Raw genomic sequence first — 24,724 nt, 5'->3', positions numbered from 1 at the left:
TTCATCTCACTAGGGAGTGCCAAACAGTGGGTGCAGGGCAGTCGGTGAAGCGCACTGTGCGCCAGCCAAAGCAGGGCAAGGCATTGCCTCACTCGGGAAGCGCAAGGGGTCAGGGAGTTCCCTTTCCTAGTCAAAGGAAGGGGTAACAGACGGCACCTGGAAAATCGGGTCAGTCCCACCCTAATACTGCGCTTTTCCAACGGGCCTGGAAAATGGCACACTAGGAGATTGTGTCCCGCACCTGGCTCGGAGGGTCCTATGTCCACGGAGTCTCACTGATTGCTAGCACAGCAGTCTGAGATCAAACTGCAAGGCGGCAGCGAGGCTGGGGGAGGGGCGCCCGCCATTGCCCAGGCTTGCTTAGGTAAACAAAGCAGCCAGGAAGCTCGAACTGGGTGGAGCCCACCACAGCTCAAAGAGGCCTGTGTGCCTCTGTAGGCTCCACCTCTGGGGGCAGGGCACAGACAAACAAAAACTCAGCAGGAACCTCTGCAGACTTAAATGTCCCTGTCTGACTGACAGCTTTGAAGAGAGTAGTGGTTCTCCCAGCACGCAGCTGGAGATCTGAGAACGGACAGACTGCCTCCTAAAGTGGGTCCCTCACCCCCGAGCAGCCTAACTGGGAGGCACCCCCCAGTAGGGACAGACTGACACGTCACTGGGCCGGGTACTCCTCTGAGACAAAACTTCCAGAGGAACAATCAGACAGCCGAATTTGTGGTCTCATGAAAATCCACTGTTCTGCAGCCACCGCTGCTGACACCCAGCCAAACAGGGACTGGAGTGGACCTCTGGTAAACTGCAACAGACCTGCAGCTGAGGGTCCTCTGGTAGAAGGAAAACTAACAAACAGAAAGGACATCCACACCAAAAACCCATCTGTACATCACCATCATCAAAGACAAAAAGTAGATAAAACCACAAAGATGGGGAAAAAACAGAGCAGAAAAACTGGAAACTCTAAAAAGCAGAGCACCTCTCCTTCTCCAAAGGAACACAGTTCCTCACCAGCAATGGAACAAAGCTGGATGGAGGATGACTTTGACGAGTTGAGAGAAGAAGGCTTCAGACGATCAAACTACTCTGAGCTACAGGAGGAAATTCAAAACAATAGCAAAGAAGTTAAAAACTTTGAAAAAAAATTAGAAGAATGGATAACTAGAATAACCAATGGAGAGAAGGGCTTCAAGGAGCTGATGGAGCTGAAAGCCAAGTATCAAGAACTATGCGAAGATTGCAGAAGCCTCGGTAGCCGATGCGATCAACTGGAAGAAAGGGTATCGCTGATAGAAGATGAAATGAATGAAATGAAGCGAGAAGGGAAGTTTAGAGAAAAAAGAATAAAAAGAAATGAACAAAGCCTCCAAGAAATTTGGCACCATGTGAAAAGACCAAACCTACTTCTGATTGGTGTACCTGAAAATGATGGGGAGAATGGAACCAAGTTGGAAAACACTCTGCAAGATATTATCCAGGAGAACTTCCCCAATCTAGCAAGGCAGGCCAACATTCAGATTCAGGAAATACGGAGAACATCACAAAGATACTCCTCGAGAAGAGCAACTCCAAGACACATAATTGTCAGATTCACCAAAATTGAAATGAAGGAAAATATGTTAAGGGCAGCCAGAGAGAAAGGTCGGGTTACCCACAAAGGGAAGCCCATCAGACTAACAGCTGATCTCTCGGCAGAAACTCTACAAGCCAGAAGAGAGTGGGGGCCGATATTCAACATTCTTAAAGAAAAGAATTTTCAACCCAGAATTTCATATTCAGCCAAACTAAGCTTCATAAGTGAAGGAGATATAAAATACTTTACAGACAAGCAAATGCTGAGTGATTTTGTCACCACCACCCCTTCCCTAAAAGAGCTCCTGAAGGAAGCACTAAACATGGAAAGGAACAACCGGTACCAGCCACTGCAAAAACATGCCAAATTGTAAAGACCATCGAGGCTAGGAAGAAACTGCATCAACTAACGAGCAAAATAACCAACTAACATCATAATGACAGGATCAGATTCACACAAAACAATATTAACTTTAAATGTAAATGGGCTAAATGCTCCAATTAAAAGACACAGACTGGCAAACTGGATAAGGAGTCAGGACCCATCAGTGTGCTGTATTCGGGAAACCCATCTCACGTGCAGAGACACACATAGACTCAAAGGGATGGAGGAAAATCTATCAAGCAAATGGAAAACAAAAAAAGGCAGGGGTTGCAATCCTAGTCTCTGATAAAATAGACTTTAAACCAACAAAGATCAAAAGAGACAAAGAAGGCTATTACATAATGGTAATGGGATCAATTCAACAAGAAGAGCTAACTATCCTAAACATATATGCACCCAACACAGGAGCACCCAGATTCATAAAGCAAGTCCTGAGTGACCTACAAAGGGACTTAAACTCCCACACAATAATAATGGGACATTTTAACACCCCACTGTCAACATTAGACAGATCAACAACACAGAAAGTTAACAAGCATATCCAGGAAATGAATTCAGCTCTGCACAAAGGGGACCTAATAGACATCTACAGAACTCTCCACCCCAAATCAACAGAATATACATTTTTTTCAGCAACACACCACACTGATTCCAAAATTGACCACATAGTTGGAAGTAAAGCTCTCCTCAGCAAATGTAAAAGAACAGAAATTATAACAAACTGTCTCTCAGACCACAGTGCAATCAAACTAGAACTCAGGATTAAGAAACTCATTCAAAACCACTCAACTACATGGAAACTGAACAACCTGCTCCTGAATGACTATTGGGTACATAATGAAATGGAAGGCAGAAATAAAGATGTTCTTTGAAACCAACAAGAACAAAGACACAACATACCAGAATCTCTGGGACACATTCAAAGCAGTGTGTAGAGGGAAATTTATATCACTAAATGCCTACAAGAGAAAGGAGGAAAGATCCAAAATTGACACCTTAACATCACAATTAAAAGAACTAGAAAAGCAAGAGCAAACACATTCAAAAGCTAGCAGAAGGCTAGAAATAACTAAAATCAGAGCAGAACTGAAAGAAATAGAGACACAAAAAACCCTTCAAAAAATTAATGAATCCAGGAGCTGGTTTTTTGAAAAGATCAACAAAATTGATAGACCGCTAGCAAGACTAATAAAGAAGAAAAGAGAGAAGAATCAAATAGATGCAATAAAAAATGAAAAAGGGGATATCACCACCGATCCCACAGAAATACAATCTACCATCAGAGAATACTACAAACACCTCTATGCAAATAAACTAGAAAATCTAGAAGAAATGGATAAATTCCTCGACAAATACACCCTCCCAAGACTAAACCAGGAAGAAGTTGAATCTCTGAATAGACCAATAACAGGCTCTGAAATTGTGGCAATAATCAATAGCTTACCAACCAAAAAGAGCCCAGGACCTGATGGATTCACAGCCGAATTCTACCAGAGGTACAAGGAGGAACTGGTACCATTCCTTCTGAAACTATTCCAATCGATAGAAAAAGAGGGAATCCTCCCTAACACATTTTATGAAGCCAGCATCATCCTGATACCAAAGCCTGGCAGAGACACAACCAAAAAAGAGAATTTCAGACCAATATCCTTGATGAACATTGATGCAAAAATCCTCAATAAAATACTGGCAAACCGAATCCAGCAGCACATCAAAAAGCTTATCCACCATGATCAAGTGGGCTTCATCCCTGGGATGCAAGGCTGGTTCAACATACGCAAATCAATAAATGTAATCCAGCATATAAACAGAACCAAAGACAAAAACCACGTGATTATCTCAATAGATGCAGAAAAGGCCTTTGACAAAATTCAACAACTCTTCATGCTAAAAATTCTCAATAAATTAGGTATTGACAGGACGTATCTCAAAATAATAAGAGCTATCTATGACAAACCCACAGCCAATATCATACTGAATGGGCAAAAACTGGAAGCATTCCCTTTGAAAACTGGCACAAGACAGGGATGCCCTCTCTCACCACTCCTATTCAACATAGTGCTGGAAGTTCTGGCCATGACAATCAGGCAGGAGAAGGAAATAAAGGGTATTCAATTAGGAAAAGAGGAAGTCAAATTGTCCCTGTTTGCAGATGACATGATTGTATATCTAGAAAACCCCATTGTCTCAGCCCAAAATCTCCTTAAGCTGATAAGCAACTTCAGCAAAGTCTCAGGATACAAAATCAACGTACAAAAATCACAAGCATTCTTGTACACCAATCACAGACAAACAGAGAGCCAAATCATGAGTAAGCTCCCATTCACAATTGCTTCAAAGAGAATAAAATACCTAGGAATCCAACTTACAAGGGATGTGAAGGACCTCTTCAAGGAGAGCTACAAACCACTGCTCAATGAAATAAAAGAGGATACAAGCAAATGGAAGAACATTCCATGCTTGTGGGTTGGAAGAATCAATATCGTGAAAATGGCCATACTGCCCAAGGTAATTTATAGATTCAATGCCATCCCCATCAAGCTACCAATGACTTTCTTCACAGAATTGGAAAAAACTACTTTCAAGTTCATATGGAACCAAAAAAGAGCCCGCATCGCCAAGTCAATCCTAAGACAAAAGAACAAAGCTGGAGGCATCATGCTACCTGACTTCAAACTATACTACACGGCTACAGTAACCAAAACAGCATGGTACTGGTACCACAACAGAGACATAGATCAATGGAACAGAACAGAGCCCTCAGAAATGATGCCGCACATCTACAACTGTCTGATCTTTGACAAACCTGACAAAAACAAGAAATGGGGAAAGGATTCCCTATTTAATAAATGGTGCTGGGAAAACTGGCTAGCCATATGTAGAAAGCTGAAACTGGATCCCTTCCTTACACCTTATACAAAAATTAATTCAAGATGGATTAAAGACTTACATGTTAGACCTAAAACCATTAAAATCCTACAAGAAAACCTAAGCAATACCATTCAGGACATAGGCATGGGCAAGGACTTCATGTCTAAAACACCAAAAGCAATGGCAACAAAAGCCAAAATTGACAAATGGGATCTAATTAAACTAAAGAGCTTCTGCACAGCAAAAGATACTACCATCAGAGTCAACAGGCAACCTACACAATGGGAGAAAATTTTTGCAACCTACTCATCTGACAAAGGGCTAATATCCAGAATCTACAATGAACACAAACAAATTTACAAGAAAAAAACAAACAACCCCATCAAAAAGTGGGCGAAGGACATGAACAGACACTTCTCAAAAGAAGACATTTATGCAGCCAGAAAACACATGAAAAAATGCTCATCAGCACTGGCCATCAGAGAAATGCAAATCAAAACCACAATGAGATACCATCTCACACCAGTTAGAATGGCCATCATTAAAAAGTCAGGAAACAACAGGTGCTGGAGAGGATGTGGAGAAATAGGAACACTTTTACACTGTTGGAGGGACTGTAAACTAGTTCAACCATTGTGGAAGTCAGTGTGGCGATTCCTCAGGGATCTAGAACTAGAAACACCATTTGACCCAGCCATCCCATTACTGGGTATATACCCAAAGGACTATAAATCATGCTGCTATAAAGACACATGCACACGTATGTTTATTGCGGCACTATTCACAATAGCAAAGAGTTGGAACCAACCCAAATGTCCAACAACGATAGACTGGATTAAGAAAATGTGGCACATATACACCATGGAATACTATGCAGCCATAAAAAATGATGAGTTCATGTCCTTTGTAGGGACATGGATGAAACTGGAAAACATCATTCTCAGTAAACTATCGCAAGGACGAAAAGCCAAACACCACATGTTCTCACTCATAGGTGGGAATTGAACAATGAGAACTCATGGACACAGGAAGGGGATCATCACACACCGGGGGCTGTTGTGGGGTGGGGGGAGGGGGGAGGGACAGTATTAGGAGATATACCTAATGCTAAATGATGAGTTAATGGGTGCAGCAAACCAACATGGCACATGGATACATATGTAACAAACCTGCACATTGTGCACATGTACCCTAACCCTAAAGTATAATAATAAAAAAAAAAAAGAAAAAAGAAACAAAAAAAACAAATTAAACAAAGAATATTTTAGGCCAGGCACAGTGGCTCACGCATCCAGCCTAAAATATTCTTTATCTAATATGATTGTCTTTGAATCCTTTATGAAAATTTTTTCTTAATTTTTTATTTCAGATGAATTATATATATTTTATTAATGTGACTTTGCAAATAATATAGTAGATCTATCTTAAAATTATTTCTTCATATCAAAAAAGTTTTAGAATTTTAATGCTAATTTGGGGGAGAAATTATTTATATATAAAGAGTATAGAAAGAGGACCCTTTATATTTTTATTATTTATTATTCTGAAATAAAGAGATAAAATTGAGCTTGTTTTAAGTGTCATATGTTCAATTTATTAACATAGTTTATGTGCATATTTTACATCTACATTAAGAGAATTGATACTAATTTGCCCTGAACACATTCTACTGAAGGGTTCCTTCCTCCAAGGCTTCTATAGTGCCAACAATTGTTCTTTGGAAATGATTATTTTTAAATTCTAATTGACAATATAGATAACAATTTCTAGAATTGGCTGGGCACGATCCTCTCACCTGTAAACCGGCACATTGGGAGGGTAAAGCAGAAGGATGGCTTGAGCCCAGGAGTGCAAGACCAACCTGGGCAACACAGGGAGATACTACTTCCACAAAAAATGAAAATAAATTAGCCAGGCATGGTGGTGCATGCCTGTGGTCCCAGCTACTTGAGAGGCTGAGGTGGGAAGATCATTTTATCCTGGGAGGTTGAGGTTGCAATGAGCCGAGATTGCACCATTGTACTCCAGCCTGGGTGACAGAGCAAGACCCTGTCTTAAAAAAATAAAATAAAAAAAAATAAACTAAAAAAAATTATTTTTATGGTGGTGTACAACCTCATTTTTCCCCCAAAAAAAATCAGCCAGATGACATATGTATTTACAAGGTAAAGTTTATATCAGAAAATAATCATATAAAAATAATTACTTTGAATGCATTTAACTATACAAACAAATTCTTTATTAGTCTCCTTTAAAGGACAGAAAACCAATTATTTAAGACCAACAATATATTAAACACAGCTTCTTTACACAAAAAATCATTCGGTTTCATTGCATAGTAATTAATTTTTACTCATATCTGATATAAAGTAATTTTAACCTGGTAATGATTATAACAATATATCTAAAATATATTTAGCTAAGTCTTGGCCTTTGATACCCTAAAATTTACAGCAAAATATCACTTTACAGTACCCCCAAATTATTTCATTGAGGTATGAGTATAGGATATAAGCAAATGAACAATTTTGTGATTTAAGTGACATGTTTGCTTAAATTTTTTTTCAAAAAAGGAAAGAACACCTCTACCTAAGAGAGCAAATGGGTTTTTAAACCATTGGATGAGAGGTTTAAGTATTTCTCACTTAAAAGTCTTATTACTGATTGTTATAGATTCTTTATAAGGCTGAAAAATTGTTAGCCAACAATATCAACACTAAATTTTCCCAAATATATCTCTTGAAATCATTTGAAAAATTTCAAAAGCTTTTCGGCAAGATGGAGCGCTATTTTATCACAAGAAGTTGTAAGGCAAATTTCACCGTCACTAAACCAATAGAGAAAAGTATCTGTTAAATAAGCAGATTGAGACTTCTCAGTAAATAACTGAAACTAGCAATGTACACAAATGATGAAAAATCGAAATTTAAGATCTTCAATTGAAACGCGTATGAATAATCCAAATAAACCACTGGTTGCCAATAGAGTTCCTAGTTATCATATGTACCTTTATACTATTTTTAAAAATCTTATATATGTGACAAAATCCTCTATGCCTATGATAGTGTGTATAGTGATCACTCATATAGTGAACCAGAAAGATCAGAATTATAAAATAATCCTCTATTGTGTCTTGATTTCTTAACTCTTCAAGCTTATAGAAGAATCTACATACTATGAACATTAGACAGTAATTCCAACACATTTAGTTACCAATTAATTTACACATGAAGTTGCAAATGTCTGTTTCTTCCTGTGTCCCTTGCCTATTCCTGAATAACGATCTCCTTAATTGTATCATAGAATTTCCCATAGTTCATTGTTTCTGCTTACCTCCCGTTTTACCCAGCTCTGGAAGACAGGCACTACACTATTCATATTTGTATGACAGCACCTAGTACAATGTCATGATGGAGCAAGGCCTTAATAAATTTTAAATAAACAAATGGATGTATAAATATATTAATGTGAAACAAATTTTCAGTACTCTGTAGTTCGGTTCTGTGTAGTTCTATTTTGAATAACCAAATCATCGAATTCAAATTTCAAACAAAGATTTATTTATGCAATAGTACAAAGAGTGCTCATGATTTAAAAATCTCCCAAATAATAATTAAGCTTTCCACATATACCTTAGGAAATCATTTAATTAAACTAATCCACTATTAACAAGTTTTTTCATTGACTTTAAACTAGGCATTCAAGATCAACTTTGGTTTGACCAAAATATATATCTACATATCAGCATAAGTGTCAGAGTTTATGGAGATTTTTTAAAGTACTTTCATCTTGACCAGGTTTCTCAATCTTGGTACTAGTGACATTTTAGGACAGACAATTATTTGTTGTAGGCAGCTATTCAGTACATTTTTGGTATTTAATAGATTGTAATAAGCCATACACTAGAAATTTAGATGCACACTTCACCAACAAATATGACTGAATAGCAACATAAGACTAAAGGGCATACCACTCGTCAAGTTTGAGTCACAAGTAGGTATTATTTAACACTTGATTTTGAGCAAATATTTAAGGTGTTAAGGGTTAAATGGAGATTTGCCTCAATTATTGCATCTGCTAAATGAGGCTAATCAACTATTTATTGAACACATAGTACATGTTATGTGCGTTTCATTGGGTTGTTGGGAAGAAAAAAATGAGACCAGGTGTTTTTGCATCCTATGTAAATTATAAAGTGTTATATAAATGCTTATGTTACTAAGTTTTAAAATAAAGTCACTAACATGCACATGCTACGTGAATATTGACTTTTATTCTTCACATTTCAGTATTGTCTGAAAGCCTCTGAGTTTAAGAATCAGTTTTCAGAGACCAAGGTCAGTGCTTTTGGTGAAGAACCAATTTAACCCCCTATCAGAGGCTTTTAACTTAAGGTCCACAGACCTAATCACAGATTCTCAAGGCATGGATGAGTAATTAAGGAGGCCTGAACTTGGACATCTTTTTCACAAACTCTATGAGATTTAGTATTTCCTTCCATTTTAAATGAAATAAGAGACATAATAGTAGTTCCTAGCCAGGCACAATGACTCACGCCTCTAATCCCAGCAGTTTGGGAGGCCAAGGTGGGAGGATCACTTGAGCTCAAGAGTTCGAGACCATCCTGGGCAACATAGTGAGATCCCCATCTCTACAAAAAAAAAGTAGACAAAAATTAGCTGGGTGTGGTGGCATGCACCTGTAGCCCCAGCTACTTGGGAGGCAGAGGTGGTAGGATGTCTTTGGCCCAGGAAGTCAAAGCTGCAGTGAGTCAAGATCATGCCACTGCACTCCAGGCTGGGTGACAGAGTGAGACTTGCCTCAAAAAATTAAAAAAAAAAAAAAAAAAAAAAAAAAAGTGGTTTCTGTGTCTTTGTCATAATAGAAATAACAGTTATTTTTATGTCATGTTACATCTGTGGCATGTATCTGGAAATAACATTCATGTTCTTCATTACTTTGAAATTACTGTAGCTTTAGATCTGCAATAAGGTTTTGTTTTGTTTTGCTTTGTTTAGAGACAGTCTGCTGCCCAGGATAGAGTGCGGTAGTATAATCATAGCTCACTGCAGCCTCGAATTCCTGGACTTAAGCAATCCTCTTGCCTTAGCTTCTTGAGTAGCTGGGACTATACGCATACACTACCACATCTGGAAAAAAAATTTTTTTTTGAGACAGGGTCTCGCTATGTTGCCCTGATTGATCTCAAATTCCTGTCCTTTGTCCTCAAGCAATCTTCCTCCCTTGGCCTCCCAAAGTGCTGGGATTACAGGCAGGAGCCACTGTGCCTAACCAACGTTTTTTTATTTCTTATTTTTATTTTTTGAGACGGAGTCTCACTTTGTCGCCCAGGCTGGAGTGAAGTGGCATGATCTTGGATCACGGCAACCTCCGCCACCCAGGTTCAAGCCATTCTCCTGCCTCAGCCTCCCAAGCAGGTGGGACTACAGGCGCGTGCCACCATGCCCAGCTAATTTTTGTATTTTTAGTAGAGACGGGGTTTCACCATGTTGGCCAGGATGGTCTCGATCTCTTGATCTTGTGATCCACCCGCCTCGGCCTCCCAAAGTACTGGGATTACAGGCATGAGCCACCATGCCAGGCCCAACTTTTTTTAGTAACATGAACAGGCACACAGGCTAGTCATGCAGACAACCTTGATATTGATCTCTTTAAAAAATAAAACTTTATTTTAAATTGCCCATATTTAAATATATTATCTTCCTATATAAGTCTTCAATAAAGAGGACTATATCTTACAATACACACTTGTAAGATACATTTGTTAATATTTTGGTATCTATATTTAATTACAAATGGTTTCCTTTGTATTACTATGTATACTGTTTATTTAAAATCATTGCTTTAATGAGTCCACAGACTTCATCAACTTTCCAACTTTTGCGCCTTTGGCACAAAATATGTTAAGAACTGTTGCAGAGGACTATGCTTCAGTTTCTTAAGGGATATATACCTCAGACATGATATTCCCAGAAACACCACAAGATGGCTTTCATCCACAATCCACTGTGGAGATTTGCAGAAATGTTTTCTCTCTGCTTTTACAGTTACTTTATGGGGGGTTGTGAAGCTCGCTGTATTGGTCAGTTTTCCTAAGAAACCGAACCTTTATATATATGAAGAGGTTTCTTATGAGAGAAATATTATAATTGGCTCACATGATTATGGAGGCTGACAAGTCCAAAGACCTGCTGCCAGCAAGCTAGAGACCCAAGAGAGCCAATGGTAATGGTGTAGATCCAGTCTGAAAGCCAGGAGGTTCAAGACCCAGGAAGAGCCCACATTTTACTTTGAGTCCAAGGGCAGGAAAAAATTGATGTCCCAGCTTCAGGACAGTCAGGCAGGAGAAGTTCCCTCTTACTCAGCTTTTTGGTCCTTTAACTGATTGGATGAGGCCCACCACATTAGGGAGGGCAATTTGCTTTACTCAATTCAAATGTTCATTTTATCCAGAAACACTCTCACTGACTACAAGAGTTACAAGAGTAATGTTTGAACAAATGTCTGTGTACCCTGTGGCTTAAGCAAGTTGACAGATAAAATTAATCATCATACAGATATGGTTGAGTGAATGCTTACAATGCATACAGGAACTACCCCAATGAAACAGTGGCTCGTCAGGTATGATCCACAGTCTCATTAGGCTTACAATATAAAGAGCTTAACAGGATATTATATGAAAATCTACACAAATAACTATAACAATTGTGATAAGTACAGGAAAAAGGAAAAACTTAATTTAGACAGTTAAAAAAAGAAATAGTTCACTGAGGAGTAATGTCAAAATGCAATGTGAAGGATGACTAGAAAGAGTAGCAGCTGACCAGGTGAAAAGCTGGGGGTAGGTAGAGAAGAAACAGCATGGACATAACGCCTAATGCAGAAAAGCTTGGCTTCTCAGGGAAAGCATAGGGAAGGAAACTGCACCGACTGTGAGAAATGATAAAAGATGAGCACTAGAAAGACAGGTATGAACCTGAGTGGGCAAGTCCTAGTTAACCAGGTAAGAAGTTTCAGAGACTATCCTAAGAGTAATGGGAAGCCCCAGCACCTTTCCTGACTAGTTATTCCATTTCGTAAAAATGTTGTGAGTTTAGCAATAGCCAACCCTCATGTTTACCACTCACTGTATTAAGGAATCCACATACTAAGGCTAGCTCAGATTTTAAAAAAAGCAAAAGGTGCTGGGTAGAACAATGCTTCAGAACTACTTTCAGACTACCAGGCAAATCATAGATGGTTCACCTGATATCATGATTCTTAATTTTCGGTGTCTCTATAAAATTCACATACATACTCCCACCTGAAACATTTTTCTTTATAACATTATCTCCTATCTACCACACTAAGGGCATATCTGATTCATGCCCTGTATCAATAACATTTTAACTTATGAAAATTAACTTTAAAAAATACTTCATACAATATCTCTAGTATATAATGAAAACACTGGTCACTGGCAACAGTGGTTGCCTTTAGAAAGGGGAACCAGCTAGCCCAGACACAGAAGTGGCAGACATACTTTTCATATTATTATAACTTCTTATTTTTATAAAATAAATCTATAAGACTATTTTTAAAATATTAAGAACCATTCACCCCAATTTTCAAGAATATTACATTCATATTTAATATTTACATTTATTAAATCTCAATCCTTTTGCCTCTGGCAGCTCTGGCTATGGTAGAGACTGCTAACTGCCTACCACAACATCTATTTCCCTCTTCCTTCCCAGGAACAGAATCCTAATATTATTTGGGGTGGCAATGCATTAAATAAAAGACATTTCCTGACTCCCCTGTAGTTATATGTGGCCATATGACAGAGTTCTGAACGATAAGACCTAAGTGGAAGTATCATGTGAAATGTGGGGAAGGCTACTTTAAAAGAGGGGACTTCACTGAAAAGCAGGCCTTCTTGTGATTCTCTCATTTCTTCTAGCAGCCACCTTGGAATGTGTAGGTGGTATCTTTTTTTTTTTCTTTTGAGACGGAGCCTTGCACTGTCACCGAGGCTGGAGTGCAGTGGTGCGATCTTGGTTCACTGCAACCTTCACCTCCTGGGTTCAAGTGATTCTCCTGTCTCAGCCTCCCAAGTAGCTGGGACTACAGGCACCCACCACCATGCCCAGCTAATTTTTATATTTTTAGTAGAGATGGAATTTCACCATGTTGGCCAGGCTGGCCTCGAACTCCTGACCTCAAGTGATCCGCCCACCTCAGCCTCCCAAAGTGCTTGGATTACAGGCATAAGCCACTGCGCCCAGCCTGTAGGTGGTATCTTTAGACCTACATACTCAGTTAGGACCGTGAAGTGATCCTGAAGATAACAGAGCAGCAAAAGAGAAGCCTACATTCCTGATGACTTTGTGGACCCACAGAAAAGTTTATCTTAATTAAGCTGTATCTTAGTTAACTCACTTTTATTTTGCTTTTTTGTTATATGTAGCAAAACCTAATCCTAAACAATATAGCGGTCATCCATATACCCATGACAGAAAAGAGATTCTCCAACACACATTCAACAGCATATAAAAGGGGTTATTGTGCATTTATCCCGCAAGGTAGGGTGTGAACTGCTGAGAGGTTATAGCAATATCTGCAAGGTAAAACAGTGTTACTTCAAGAATAATCCCTGATTCATCCATTCAACAAATTATTACAGAATACCTACTACATTCCAGGCCCTAAGAGCAACTATGTTGAAAGATAAATCTATGATGCAAAACAGTATAACACTCCTTCCCACATCCACAACGAAATTTTGTTTTGTTGTTGTTGTTGGGTTTTTTGTTGTTGTTGTTGTTGCTTTTGTTTTTGGTTTTTGTTTTTTTGGTTTTAAGTAGTGGAGCGTTTAATAGGCACGAAAGAAGGGGGAAGAAAGAAAGAAGCTTCCCTGTATGGAGACAGGGAGGGGGGCCCCAAAGCCAAGAGACGGAACCCCAAAGAAATTTTGAACGTTGAACTTGCTGTTCTCCTTCACAGCACAAAGAGGGGCAGAAATGAAGTATGTAGATATGAAAAAGGCAAAAGTTCTTTCTAAATCCTTAGAGCACAGACATTTTATAAATTATGTATCGAGTTTTTGTCTTACATGAACCATTTCCACACAATAATCTTTATTATTAATATTGATTGATATAACAAGTATGTACCCAATAAAATAGGAAAAAATTTTGAGTATACATTTGGGAACCAATTCCCTGGTATTTTTCTTCTCTGAACTTAAAATCAAGTTAGACTAAGTTTCACACATTCATACCTTAAAAATAATAACCTGAGGGTCTGGTTCTGTGCAAAATGGTAGCTATAGTATACCTTGTCTCTCCCACTAAATCCAGCGATAATCCTTGTATAAAATGCATTGAGCAGCTATTTGACAACTGAAAAATAAATGATAGCAGAAGAACTAAGGAGGAAGATTAGAATCGAAAGTACAACAAAACTAGATTAAGTTTCCTGGCATTTTTTCCTCCAATATGGCCTGGCTTTTTTTTCCAGAAAAGCTGGAAGTGCAACTGATTGTGTACAAAGACTGCCAAGACAAGCCTTATCTTTCTGGTCCAAGAATCAGAAAGGAGGTGCTTAAAGGTCAGAGAAGGAAGAACATCCAATATTCTTTTCCATCCTCTCTAGTCCCAACTCCCAGGTAATCCCATAGGGATGGCAGAAGCAATAACCACGACAGATGCCTAAAATTCTAAGGTAAGGGAATCATTCTTTTTACCAGAGGATATAGACCTGGTCTCAAGATCTTAGGTCAAATGTCTGTTGCAACTTTCTCTCCCTGTCTTCCAATCACATGCCCTCAGATGCAAATACATTTGGAGGAAGTACACAGCAGGGCAGGAAAACAAAAGCCCAGTTTTCTGACCATGAGGACTGGAAAGGGGGTCCTCATGGAACCAAAAAATATCAGAGAGATCACAGAAAGAAGGGAACTCATGAGAGCAATCCCATAAAGTTGTATACTAACGTCTACACTCACCTTTGAGCTAAACATGCATAGATCTGACCTTAAACAGCATACCAAAGGCTTTGAGAAGTAAATTATAGTGTAGACTACTGCACAGATCCCACACTATCCACTGGGTGGTACACATAATGGACAAATCCAAACAGTACTACTGAGTAGACTATGAAAACCAAATTGATATCGGAACCGCTGGCCACAGGTGGGTCCAACTTGCAAAATGACCTAACCAGGTTGAGTGACCACTAAAGATAAGAACAGTATTCCCCTTAAGATACAACTGACAGCTAGAATCTCATAATATGCAAATGTCCAGAATAGGTTAAAAAATTCCTCAACATAGAAAGAAACAGGAAAACGTTAACTTGGAAAATAAAAGACAAATAAGCAAACACCAATCCTGAGGTGTCAGACCTTGAAATTTCTGTACAATGTACAAAGACATAAAATCAGTTATTATAACCATGCCTAAGAACATAACAGCAAAGTCTTTCTAAATAAATGTAAAGACAGTACTGGACAAGAAATAAAAGCTATATCCAAATGGAAATTTTAGAACTTAGAAATACAATAATTGTAATAAAATATTCATTGGATGGGCTGAAGAACAGAATTGAGATGAGAGTAGAAAGCGTCAGTGAACTTAAAGCTGAATCATTAGAAACAAACCAGTTTGAAAAATAAAGAGAAAGCAAGTCCTTAAAAAAGTAGGCCTTTTGATACTATCATATAGTCACCTGAGGCTCAGAGACTCAGGACAATATCAAAAGGCCTAACATTTGTTTCATCAGAGTCCCAGAAAGAGAGGAGAAAAAAAAAAATATTTGGAGAAATAATGGCTGAAAACATATCAAATTTAGTAAAAGACATATACTTACAGAATCAGGAAGCTCAGAAAACCCCAAAAAGATAAACCCCAAAACGTCCATACCCAGAAACATTGTATTTAAGATTCTGAAAGCGAAAAATAAAATACTGTTAAAACATCCAGAGAAAACTGATGTATTACAAACATATATCAACTTGAATGACTGCAGATTTCTCATCAGGAAAAAGAAAGGGCAGGAGGAAGAGAAATGGCTTTTTTTTAGGTCTTAAAGGGAAAGAACTGTCAACTCATTATTCTATAACTATTGAAAATATCCTTCACAAATGAAGATAAAATAGACATTCTCAGAGGAAGAAAAACTAAGACAATTGGTTTCCAGCAAACCTGCTCTAAAAAAAAAATGTTAGAGGACATTCTTTAAACGGAAGAGAAATGATACCCCAAAACAAACATGGAACATGGGGAATCAAAGAGAGCAACAGAAATAGTAACTACCTGGATAACTATAATAGATTATCTTTTCCCTCTTAAACTCTTTAAAATATGTGTGACAGTTAAAAACAAAAGTTAGGGACAGGCACAGTGGCTCAAGTCTGTAATCTCAGCACTTTGGTAGGCTGAGGTGGGCAGATACCTTGAGCTCAGGAGTTTGACACTAGATGGGGTAATATGATGAAATCGTGTTTCTACAAAAAATACAAAAATTAGCCAGGAGTAGTGGCACATGCCTGTAGTCCCAGATGCTCAGGAAGCTAAGGTGGGAGGATTGCTTGAGCCTTGAGGTCAAGGCTGCAGTGAGCCATGTTACCACTGCCCTCCTGCCTGAATGACAAAGCAAGATTCTGTCTCAAAAAAAAAATGAAAAATAAATAAAATAAAAATAAATAAAAGTTACAGGCCACACCTATAATACCAGCACTTTGGAAGGCCACAGTGGGAGGATTTCTTGAGCCCAGGAGTTTCAGACCAGCCTGGGGAACATGGCAAAATGCCATCTCTACAAAAAAATACAAAAATTAGCCAGGCATGATGGTGTGCACCTGGAGTTCCAGCTACTCAAGAGGATGGACTGAGCCTGGGAGGTCGATGCTGCAGTGAGCTGTGATCACGCCATTGCACTCCAGCCTGGATAACAGAGCAAGACCCTGTCTCAAAAAAAAAAAAAAAAAAAAAAAAAAGGTATAAACATTACATTAAATTACTATTTTAAAAATATTTATGTAATACATATATAGAGATATAAGATGATATAATACATATAACTACAACGTAAATAGAGGAAGGTAATGAGATCTATATAATAGTAAGATTTCTATATTTCAATTGAAGTGATGAAATTTTAACTTTAAGTTGACTGTGAAAAGTTCAGTATGTGTATCATAATCATCAGACCAAGTACTAAAAACAAGCTATACAAAGAAATATTGTCAAAAACTCATGGAATAAATCAAAATGGAATAATAAAAATATTTAAGTAATTAAAAATTAGGTTGGAAAGGAAAAATAGAGGAATGAAAAATAAGGGAACAGACACCTATGATATGATAGAAATCTGTTTATCTCTCTGTGTATCAACAATTACATTAAATGTAAATGGCCTAAACACACAAATCAAAAGACAGAGATTGTCAAAAATTGGCAATGGCTACAAGCAAACCTGACTGATTAGATCATTACTGCTTCTCACCTACATGTTCCTGCCAAAGTCCAGAAAATGTCAACTAAACAAAGCAAGGGCAAGTGCTGTATTATGAAATTTTGCTTCAATTACAGAAGTATATTATTAATTTGCTAGGGCTGCCACAACAAAGCACCACACACTGGGTGGCTTAAACATAAATTTATTTTATCAAAGTTCTGAAGGATAGAAGTCCAAAATCATGGTGTCTGGAGGGTTGATTTTATTCTATGGCTTCTCTCCTGGACTTACTAGATGGCCATCTTAAGACTCTGAATAGACAATTTAAATGTATTTAAATATATTCTAAGCTTAAAGGGCCAATGCCTAATAGTATAATGGAAGTCTTAGAACTCCTTCAGCCTCTGGATCTCTAAGGTTTTATTCTTTTGTTTTGTTTTGCTTTGTTTTGTTTTTCTGAGACAAGGTCTCACTCTGTCATCCAGGCCGGAGTGCAGTGGGTATGATCATGGCTCACTGTGGCCTCCCACCTCAGCCACTCAAGTAGCTGAGACTACAGGTGCACACCACCACGCCCAGCTTTTTGTATTTTTTTTCTTTTTTGTAAAGATGGGATTTTGCCATGTTTCCCAGTCTGGTTTTGAACTCCTGGGCTCAAGTGACCTTACCACCTCGGCCTCCCAGGTGGCTCACATCTGGCATTACAGGTGTGAGCCATCACACCAGGCCTCATAACATAATTATTAACATTGGTATGAATACTATATTAGTCTGTTCTCATGCTACTAATAAAGACATATCCAACACTGGGTAATTTATAAAGGAAGAGGCTTAATTGACTCACAGTTCAGCATGGCTGGGGAGGCCTCAGGAAACTTACAATCATGACAGAAGGGGAAATAAACACATCCTTCTTCACATGGCGGGAGGAAAAAGAATGAGCAAAAGGGGGGAAAGCCCCTTACAAAACCATTAGATGTCGTGAGAACTCACTCACTACCAGGAGAACAGCAGCACGGGGGGTAACCACCCCCATCATTCAATTACCTCCCACTGGGTCCCTCCCGCAACACATGGGGATTATGGGAACTACCATTGAAGATGAGATTTGGGTAGGAACACAGACAAACCATATCAAACACGCAAGTACTTTTGCTGATGTTCTTACTCAACCATTACTTGATTATTGGAAAAATAATACCAGTGTTTTTAAATCCATGGTCTATATATTAGTACAAAAGCTCTAGTAGTTATATTCTCATGTTTTTAGAGAACATTATTCATTATTACATTATTTGACTTCCTACTATGGTTTCAATGTGTCCCCCAAAGTTCATGTGTTGTTTAATCCCCAATGCAACTGTGTTAAGAGGTGGGATTTTTAGGACGTGACTAGTATTGTTAATGCAGGAGTGGGTTCGTTACTGCAAGCAAGAGTGGGTTCCTTATAAAAGCAAGTACAGCCCTCTCTTGCTCTTTCTCACCCTCTACCATCTTGCCTTCCGCCATGGGATGATGTAGCAAGGAGGACCTTCCCAGATGCTACATCACACAGCTAATTGGGAGTCTTGGGACTTGGGCTCATTTCTTCTAGGCACAAAGTTTTAAAATGTCCTTTCCTTTACATCACATTCTCCCCTACCTGTCCAAAAGTTAGAGGGAAATCAGAGCTGAAAAATGAAAAATCTCAAATCCATTCCTTTCTTCAATATTTCTTATACTCCATATCACCTGTCTCAAGGGTCATCATATCAAATTCATCTTTCTTATTACAGCACACATTTTGTTATTGTAATATTCTATACTACTACTGTTGTTTCAACTGCAGCAAGGTAACAAACATACACAGAGGTACCTGGCTGTATATGACTTTCACATAAGTGGGATTCTATCTTAAATAATAAATCAGTTTCTCATGTTGCGGAGGCAACTCTAGAGAATGTGGTTGGATGGAATTTTCTGAATAATTCATTCAGGTCTAGTTTACATTGAAGAAAAAGAGGTTTAGGGTACTTTTCCTTTATTGCCGTGAATCTTATTTCTCTCTCTTTCTTATAACACACCCAACTAGGTCTTGTCATGCCAGGAAACAGACAGCTACAAAAGCTGATTTTTTAGATGTAAAAGTTAGTAATGATGACCCAAACTAACTTCTATAAAACACTATCTTCTACTGGAACATAACTCTTAAACATGACTTATGCTGAACCAAACTGCCTAAAATATGGAAGAGTGGTGTCTTTTGGAGATTTACTTATGGGTATGTTATTATTTAATCTTAAGATATAGAAACCGTGTAAGCACAATTATGACAGAACTATCAATTAGTGTTTTCTACCATTGCAAAGGGAAATAAACTAATTGAGAATAAAAAATAGGCATGATTATTTTATTGTGTGTAGAATTTTAATTTTGAAGGGCAATTTAAGAAATATTATTAGTCACATGAAAATTATTGAGAAAAAATTTAAAACACAACTCATCTATATTAGACCATATCCCTGAAAATAAAAAACATTAAACATTAAATTAGACACATTTATATAAAACTGGCAAAGATAAGCATCTCAAAAATAGTTAGGGCTGTGCACAGAAAAATATTAAATCTCCTAAAAATGAGGCAGATTTACTTCCCCAATTGTTTTGATGAAATCCTACCTTGAATGATGCATATTTTAGTACAAACAAATAGTAAGGCTTAGACTCATACATGAATCATAACAAATGAAGATCCTAATTCTCTTAATTTTGAAAATTTTTGAATTCATACCATATCTACAGTTAACTTCGATTTTACCAAGATGAAGCACCTCCCTTAGGTTATCCAGCAAGTAATTAAAATTTCATGAGATTATCAAGCTTAAGCCAAATTCCAACTTTTCTGACTACATTTCAGCATACAATATAATGGCATAGGAAGTGAACTAAACTTTAGACTTCAATGTGAATTTATTTTCACAAAATTACTTTTAAGAGGACAATGCCCAAACTATCACTTTAAAAGCTGAGTTCTGTTTAAAGACAAAAATAAAGACATGGCTCATTCATTAAGTAAACATTTATTTAATGTCTACTGAGCAAAATACTGTACTAAATATTGTGACTCCTGCCCTATGACAATCAAAGAAATAAGAAAAAAAAATACAACTTATGGCCGGATGCAGTGGCTCACGCGTGTAATCCCAACACTTTTGGGAGACCGAGGCGGGCAGATCACTTGAGGTCAGGGGTTTGAGACCAGCCTGGCCAACATGGCCAAACCCTGTCTCTATTAAAATATAGAAATTAGCTGGGCATGGTGGCGCATGCCTCTAATCTCAGCTACTCAGGAGGCTGAGGCACAAGAGTCACTTGAACCCAGGAGGTAGAGTTTGCAATGAACCTAGATCACACCACTGCACTCCAGCCTGGGCAACAGAACAAGGCTCTGTCTCAAAAAAAAAAAAAAAAGGAAAAGAAAAATACAAGTTAGTAAATACAAAATTATATCGTACAACTGAATACATAAAAACAGAGGTGTTAAATAATAAGACTAACATAACTAAGAAATGCTTCCCTAGAGAGATCATTATTAAATCAACTAAGACATTTTCATAGTAGAAATTACACACAAAAAAGGAAAGAAGAGATTCACCAAATATATTTTAAGTTGAAGGCTACATCGGGGAACTAATAAGATAAATTTGGAGAAGACTGTAAACCCAATTGACAGACTGATTTTACATTAAACATAATAGGAAATAATAACATACTATAAATGCTTGGATAATAGAAGAGTGAAGTGAAGAAAATGTTAATCAATGAAGGTGTCTCTTTCATACATATATGTAGAATGAACTATATCAATGGAAATAAAACCAGCAAAACTGTTGTTGCAGCTACCCAAAGGTAAGATGATGAAGTTCTGTGTTAGTGTGGTTGAAGAAGACATGTGACAGGCTGGGTTGTTGAGGGAAGTAAAATCTACTATTGTCTCTTTGGAGCCAAGGTTATTACAAAATAACAAGAATAAAAATAAACCAAAACATTCCTGAGCTACTAGCAAAATTAAAGGCCTAGAGGTCTTGAGTGTATGACAGATGAAGAAAGTCCCATAGCTGTAGTTTCAGTGGTACATCAGAAATTCTGTTACTCCCATAAGGTACCAGATAACCATCCTAGAACTGAGTAAAAGATTTTATTCCATTGATTGCCTCAAAGTTCGTACACTGGATTGTGAATCCAATTTGACATAATGCAGATAAAAAGTTCAAGTATTACAAATTTGAAAATGTGTTTTTAACATATTAATGTTACATCTTATCTTTGATAGAAGATCTTTGTGATACTATTATTCTGAAGTAGGAATTAATCCTTAATTCCTAGTAACCTTGTGAACAGGAGTCAAAAGAATTGTTATATCATAAATTCTTAACTGGGCACGGTGGCTCATGCCTGTAATCCCAGCACTTTGGGAGGCTGAGGCGGGTGGATCACAAAGTCAGGAGATCGAGACAATCCTGACTAACACGGTGAAACCCCGTTTGCACTAAAAATGCAAAAAAATTTGCCGGGCGTGGTGGCGGGCGCCTGTAGTCTCAGCTACTTGGGAGGCTGAGGTAGGAGAATGGCGTGAACCCAGGAGGCAGAGCTTGCAGTGAGCGGAGATCACGCCACTGCACTCCAACCTGGGCGACAGAGCAAGATTCCGTCTCAAATAATAATAATAATAAATTCTTGATGTAAGCATAGTAAAGGCAATGATTACTCTTGCTCAGGGATTGCTCATGCCATCTACACACTCTTAATAGACACTCTTGCCCCCGACTTCAGGAAAATCAAACAGGTTTTACAACTCATGTGGTCCTTCTTAAGTGTCAACCCACAACTTGGTCATAAATTACAGTAGGCAGGTGACACATACAAGTCACAAATAGTTTTGTCACATCAAATTTTACTTTTGTTCCACTGAAAATAGGTGGCAAACCTGCAGAATAATAAAAGAAAAAAAAAATCAAACTAGCAATTAAATTTATTTTAAAGAAAGAAGTTGGAATTATTTACAATTTAATAATGCTACATGGCCACAGATAGCCCATAATCATAGATTTGTAAAAGGTGCCTGTCACCGCCCCCCAAAAAAACAAGAACTCACACTGACTATAACTTATTAAATAAATCATGTCTTTAAGTCATTAGTATGATCAACAAATCATCAGGAACACGACAAGGAAAAAGCTGAGCTTCTGTTCTTAATGCGAAAAGCAGTCCACAAAAGAGACAACCAAAATAACTAAACAGACCTCTGTGCTGACTGATGGCATTTTCAAACTCCTGAATAAATAGGAAATGTCCAAAGCGCACGCACACACACACACAAAAGGAACAATCCAGAGACAAACCTGGCTGTAAAATAAGTGTGGAAGCAAAATGATAAATTCGGAGGTATTTTTTATTTGAGAGAGATCCCGAGTGCTTATATTGCATCACCAGTGAAGGAAAATGAAGTGTTACCAGGATCCGAAAAGGAGTCTCTGAACAGGGTGTACACTGAATTCCCCTTTAATAAAAAGAGAGCAGCTCTAAACAAATTTTTTTTAACTTCCAGAAAGCCAAATTAAAAACAAAAACAAAAAAAAAAGAAGAAAGAAAAGAAATGCCTTTACCCACAGTCCCATGTCTGGGACAGAGCTCTTCTACCAAGCCATGCAAAGTGTCCAAGACAGAGGCCACCCACCACGCATTCCCAGACTCTTAACCGTGTCACTCCAGAAACCGAGAGGACTTGGATTTCCAGATTGCTAACGTGATGTGAAGGCACTCAGTACACATTTCTGTCTGGGCAGGACCAGTTGAGCCACTTCTTGCCTTATCAGTCTCCAATAATTGCCACGCTGTGTGTGCACCAGTAAGTGGGTGGCACATGGAGTCTGACCTGGCAGCCTGCCTGCTACCTTCACAAAAAACACTCCATTCACACACTTTGTCTGATACTACTTTCATTGTCTGGGCTATTGTTTTTGGAGAAGAGCTGCCGAAAAGTATCACCTTTTCCTCTATCACTAACCTTTACCTTTACCTCTATCCCTAACATGGGATGCGGAAGTGCAGAGGCACCAGCACCGCCCTGCCATCACTCTAGTGGATACGGACCCGATTAGGCGTCCTTCTTCCTTCTGCCCACACCAAGGCCCCCCAGGCCGCGGCCGCTCACCAGGAACCTTCCCAGGGGAGAGGCGGAGGGGCGAGGCCATGGTGCCGGGACCTGCAAGAGGGCCCTGACCCTGATAGAGAGGGGCCGATGGGCGACCAGGTGGGCCTGCGGGTTTACCTTGTTGAGGTGAGGGTTCCGTGTCAGCAGGTAGCCGCGCTGATGGGTGTGGCGGCGACGGGGGGCTTCGGGCTCCATGGCTGGCGCCGGGTTCCGGCGGCGGGGTCAGGCCAGGGCGGGCCGCACGCGCGGTGCAGGCGGCGGATGCTGCTGGGGTGATGGTGCTGACTGCAGCCGTGGCGGCGGCGGCCGCACTGGGAAAGGCCCAGCGGCTGGGGGCGGGCGTGGGTGGCGAGAGGGGGTGGACGCGTCGGGAGGGGCCCGAGCGAAGCCGGTGTCCCCAGCAGGGCAGCCTGCGAGAAGCGCTGAGTCATGGCGGGAGATCATCCGAGCCGGCGTGTGAGGAGGAGGAGGAAGAGCGAGTCCTGGCAGCGCCGCTGGTGGCGGAGCGGGGGCGGCGGCCGGAGCCCTTGGCTCCACAGGGCCTCTGCCCACCATGGGCTTCTGACCACCGCTGTGATCGCCTCTCCATGTGGGCATGCCTAAACGCAGTGCACTGACCCCAGAGACCCACGGCGGGGGCAGGGAGCGGGGAGCGTCAGGCCAGGATCCCCCTGCCCGGGAAGGCTGGAGAAAGTGCGAGAAGATGCCAGAAGGTGCGAACCTGAGAGGTTCAGGCGGAGCCGGCGGTCGCTCAGACACTGAGGGGGATTATAGGACGGAAGGACTCGTGAGGGGTCCCCAGGACTGTTGACAGAAGACCTCGACAGGCTGAGGAGAGAGAAGCAGACTCGTCTCTCCCTTCTTGTTAGCGTCTTGGAAGCTCTTTCTACAGATCCACAGCCCTCGCAGTGCCGTCCAGGATGCCGGCCATGCCCGGGGCCCTGAGGCCGGAGGGAACTAACCTTGACCCGGAATGCCGAGGCCCGGGGGAACTGGGAGGAAGCCCAGAGAGGAGAGCTCAGGCGCCACACCTGTCAGTTTCTACAGATTTTCCACCGGAATTTTACTTGAATGCCAATAAGACAAGAGTCAAGGTGTTAGGGTGCAAAGGCCCAATGAACAGTCCTATTTATCTTGTATATTATTTCTCTGGGAGTTCTAGAAACCTGATGTTCAAGAACCACTGCTCTCTCTGAATAATGATGAGTAAGCAGTCTTTCAGGCCTTCAGTTTCTTCTTTGGTA

At 39.5% G+C, this 24,724-nt stretch overlaps 1 protein-coding gene across 2 annotated transcripts in view; it reads right to left on the bottom strand.

The window, feature by feature from the left end:
• ME1 (malic enzyme 1) overlaps window positions 1-24,175 on the bottom strand; it is a 228,281-nt gene extending 204,106 nt beyond the window's left edge. The window contains exon 1 of one of the 2 annotated variants that reach the window (XM_055274145.2): window positions 23,598-24,175. In XM_055274145.2, the coding sequence (XP_055130120.1) occupies window positions 23,598-23,675 (78 nt within the window). In that variant the 5' untranslated portion in view covers window positions 23,676-24,175. The remainder of the gene's footprint in view (window positions 1-23,597) is intronic. The other variant, XM_063637819.1, reaches the window with a different exon arrangement.
• Window positions 24,176-24,724: the final 549 nt, after the last annotated feature.

Source organism: Symphalangus syndactylus, chromosome 4, assembly GCF_028878055.3.
Source record: "Symphalangus syndactylus isolate Jambi chromosome 4, NHGRI_mSymSyn1-v2.1_pri, whole genome shotgun sequence".
NCBI classification, from domain to species: domain Eukaryota; kingdom Metazoa; phylum Chordata; class Mammalia; order Primates; family Hylobatidae; genus Symphalangus; species Symphalangus syndactylus.
The sequence above is the reverse complement of the archived record's forward strand: the minus strand, read 5'-3'. Positions and strand labels throughout refer to the sequence as shown.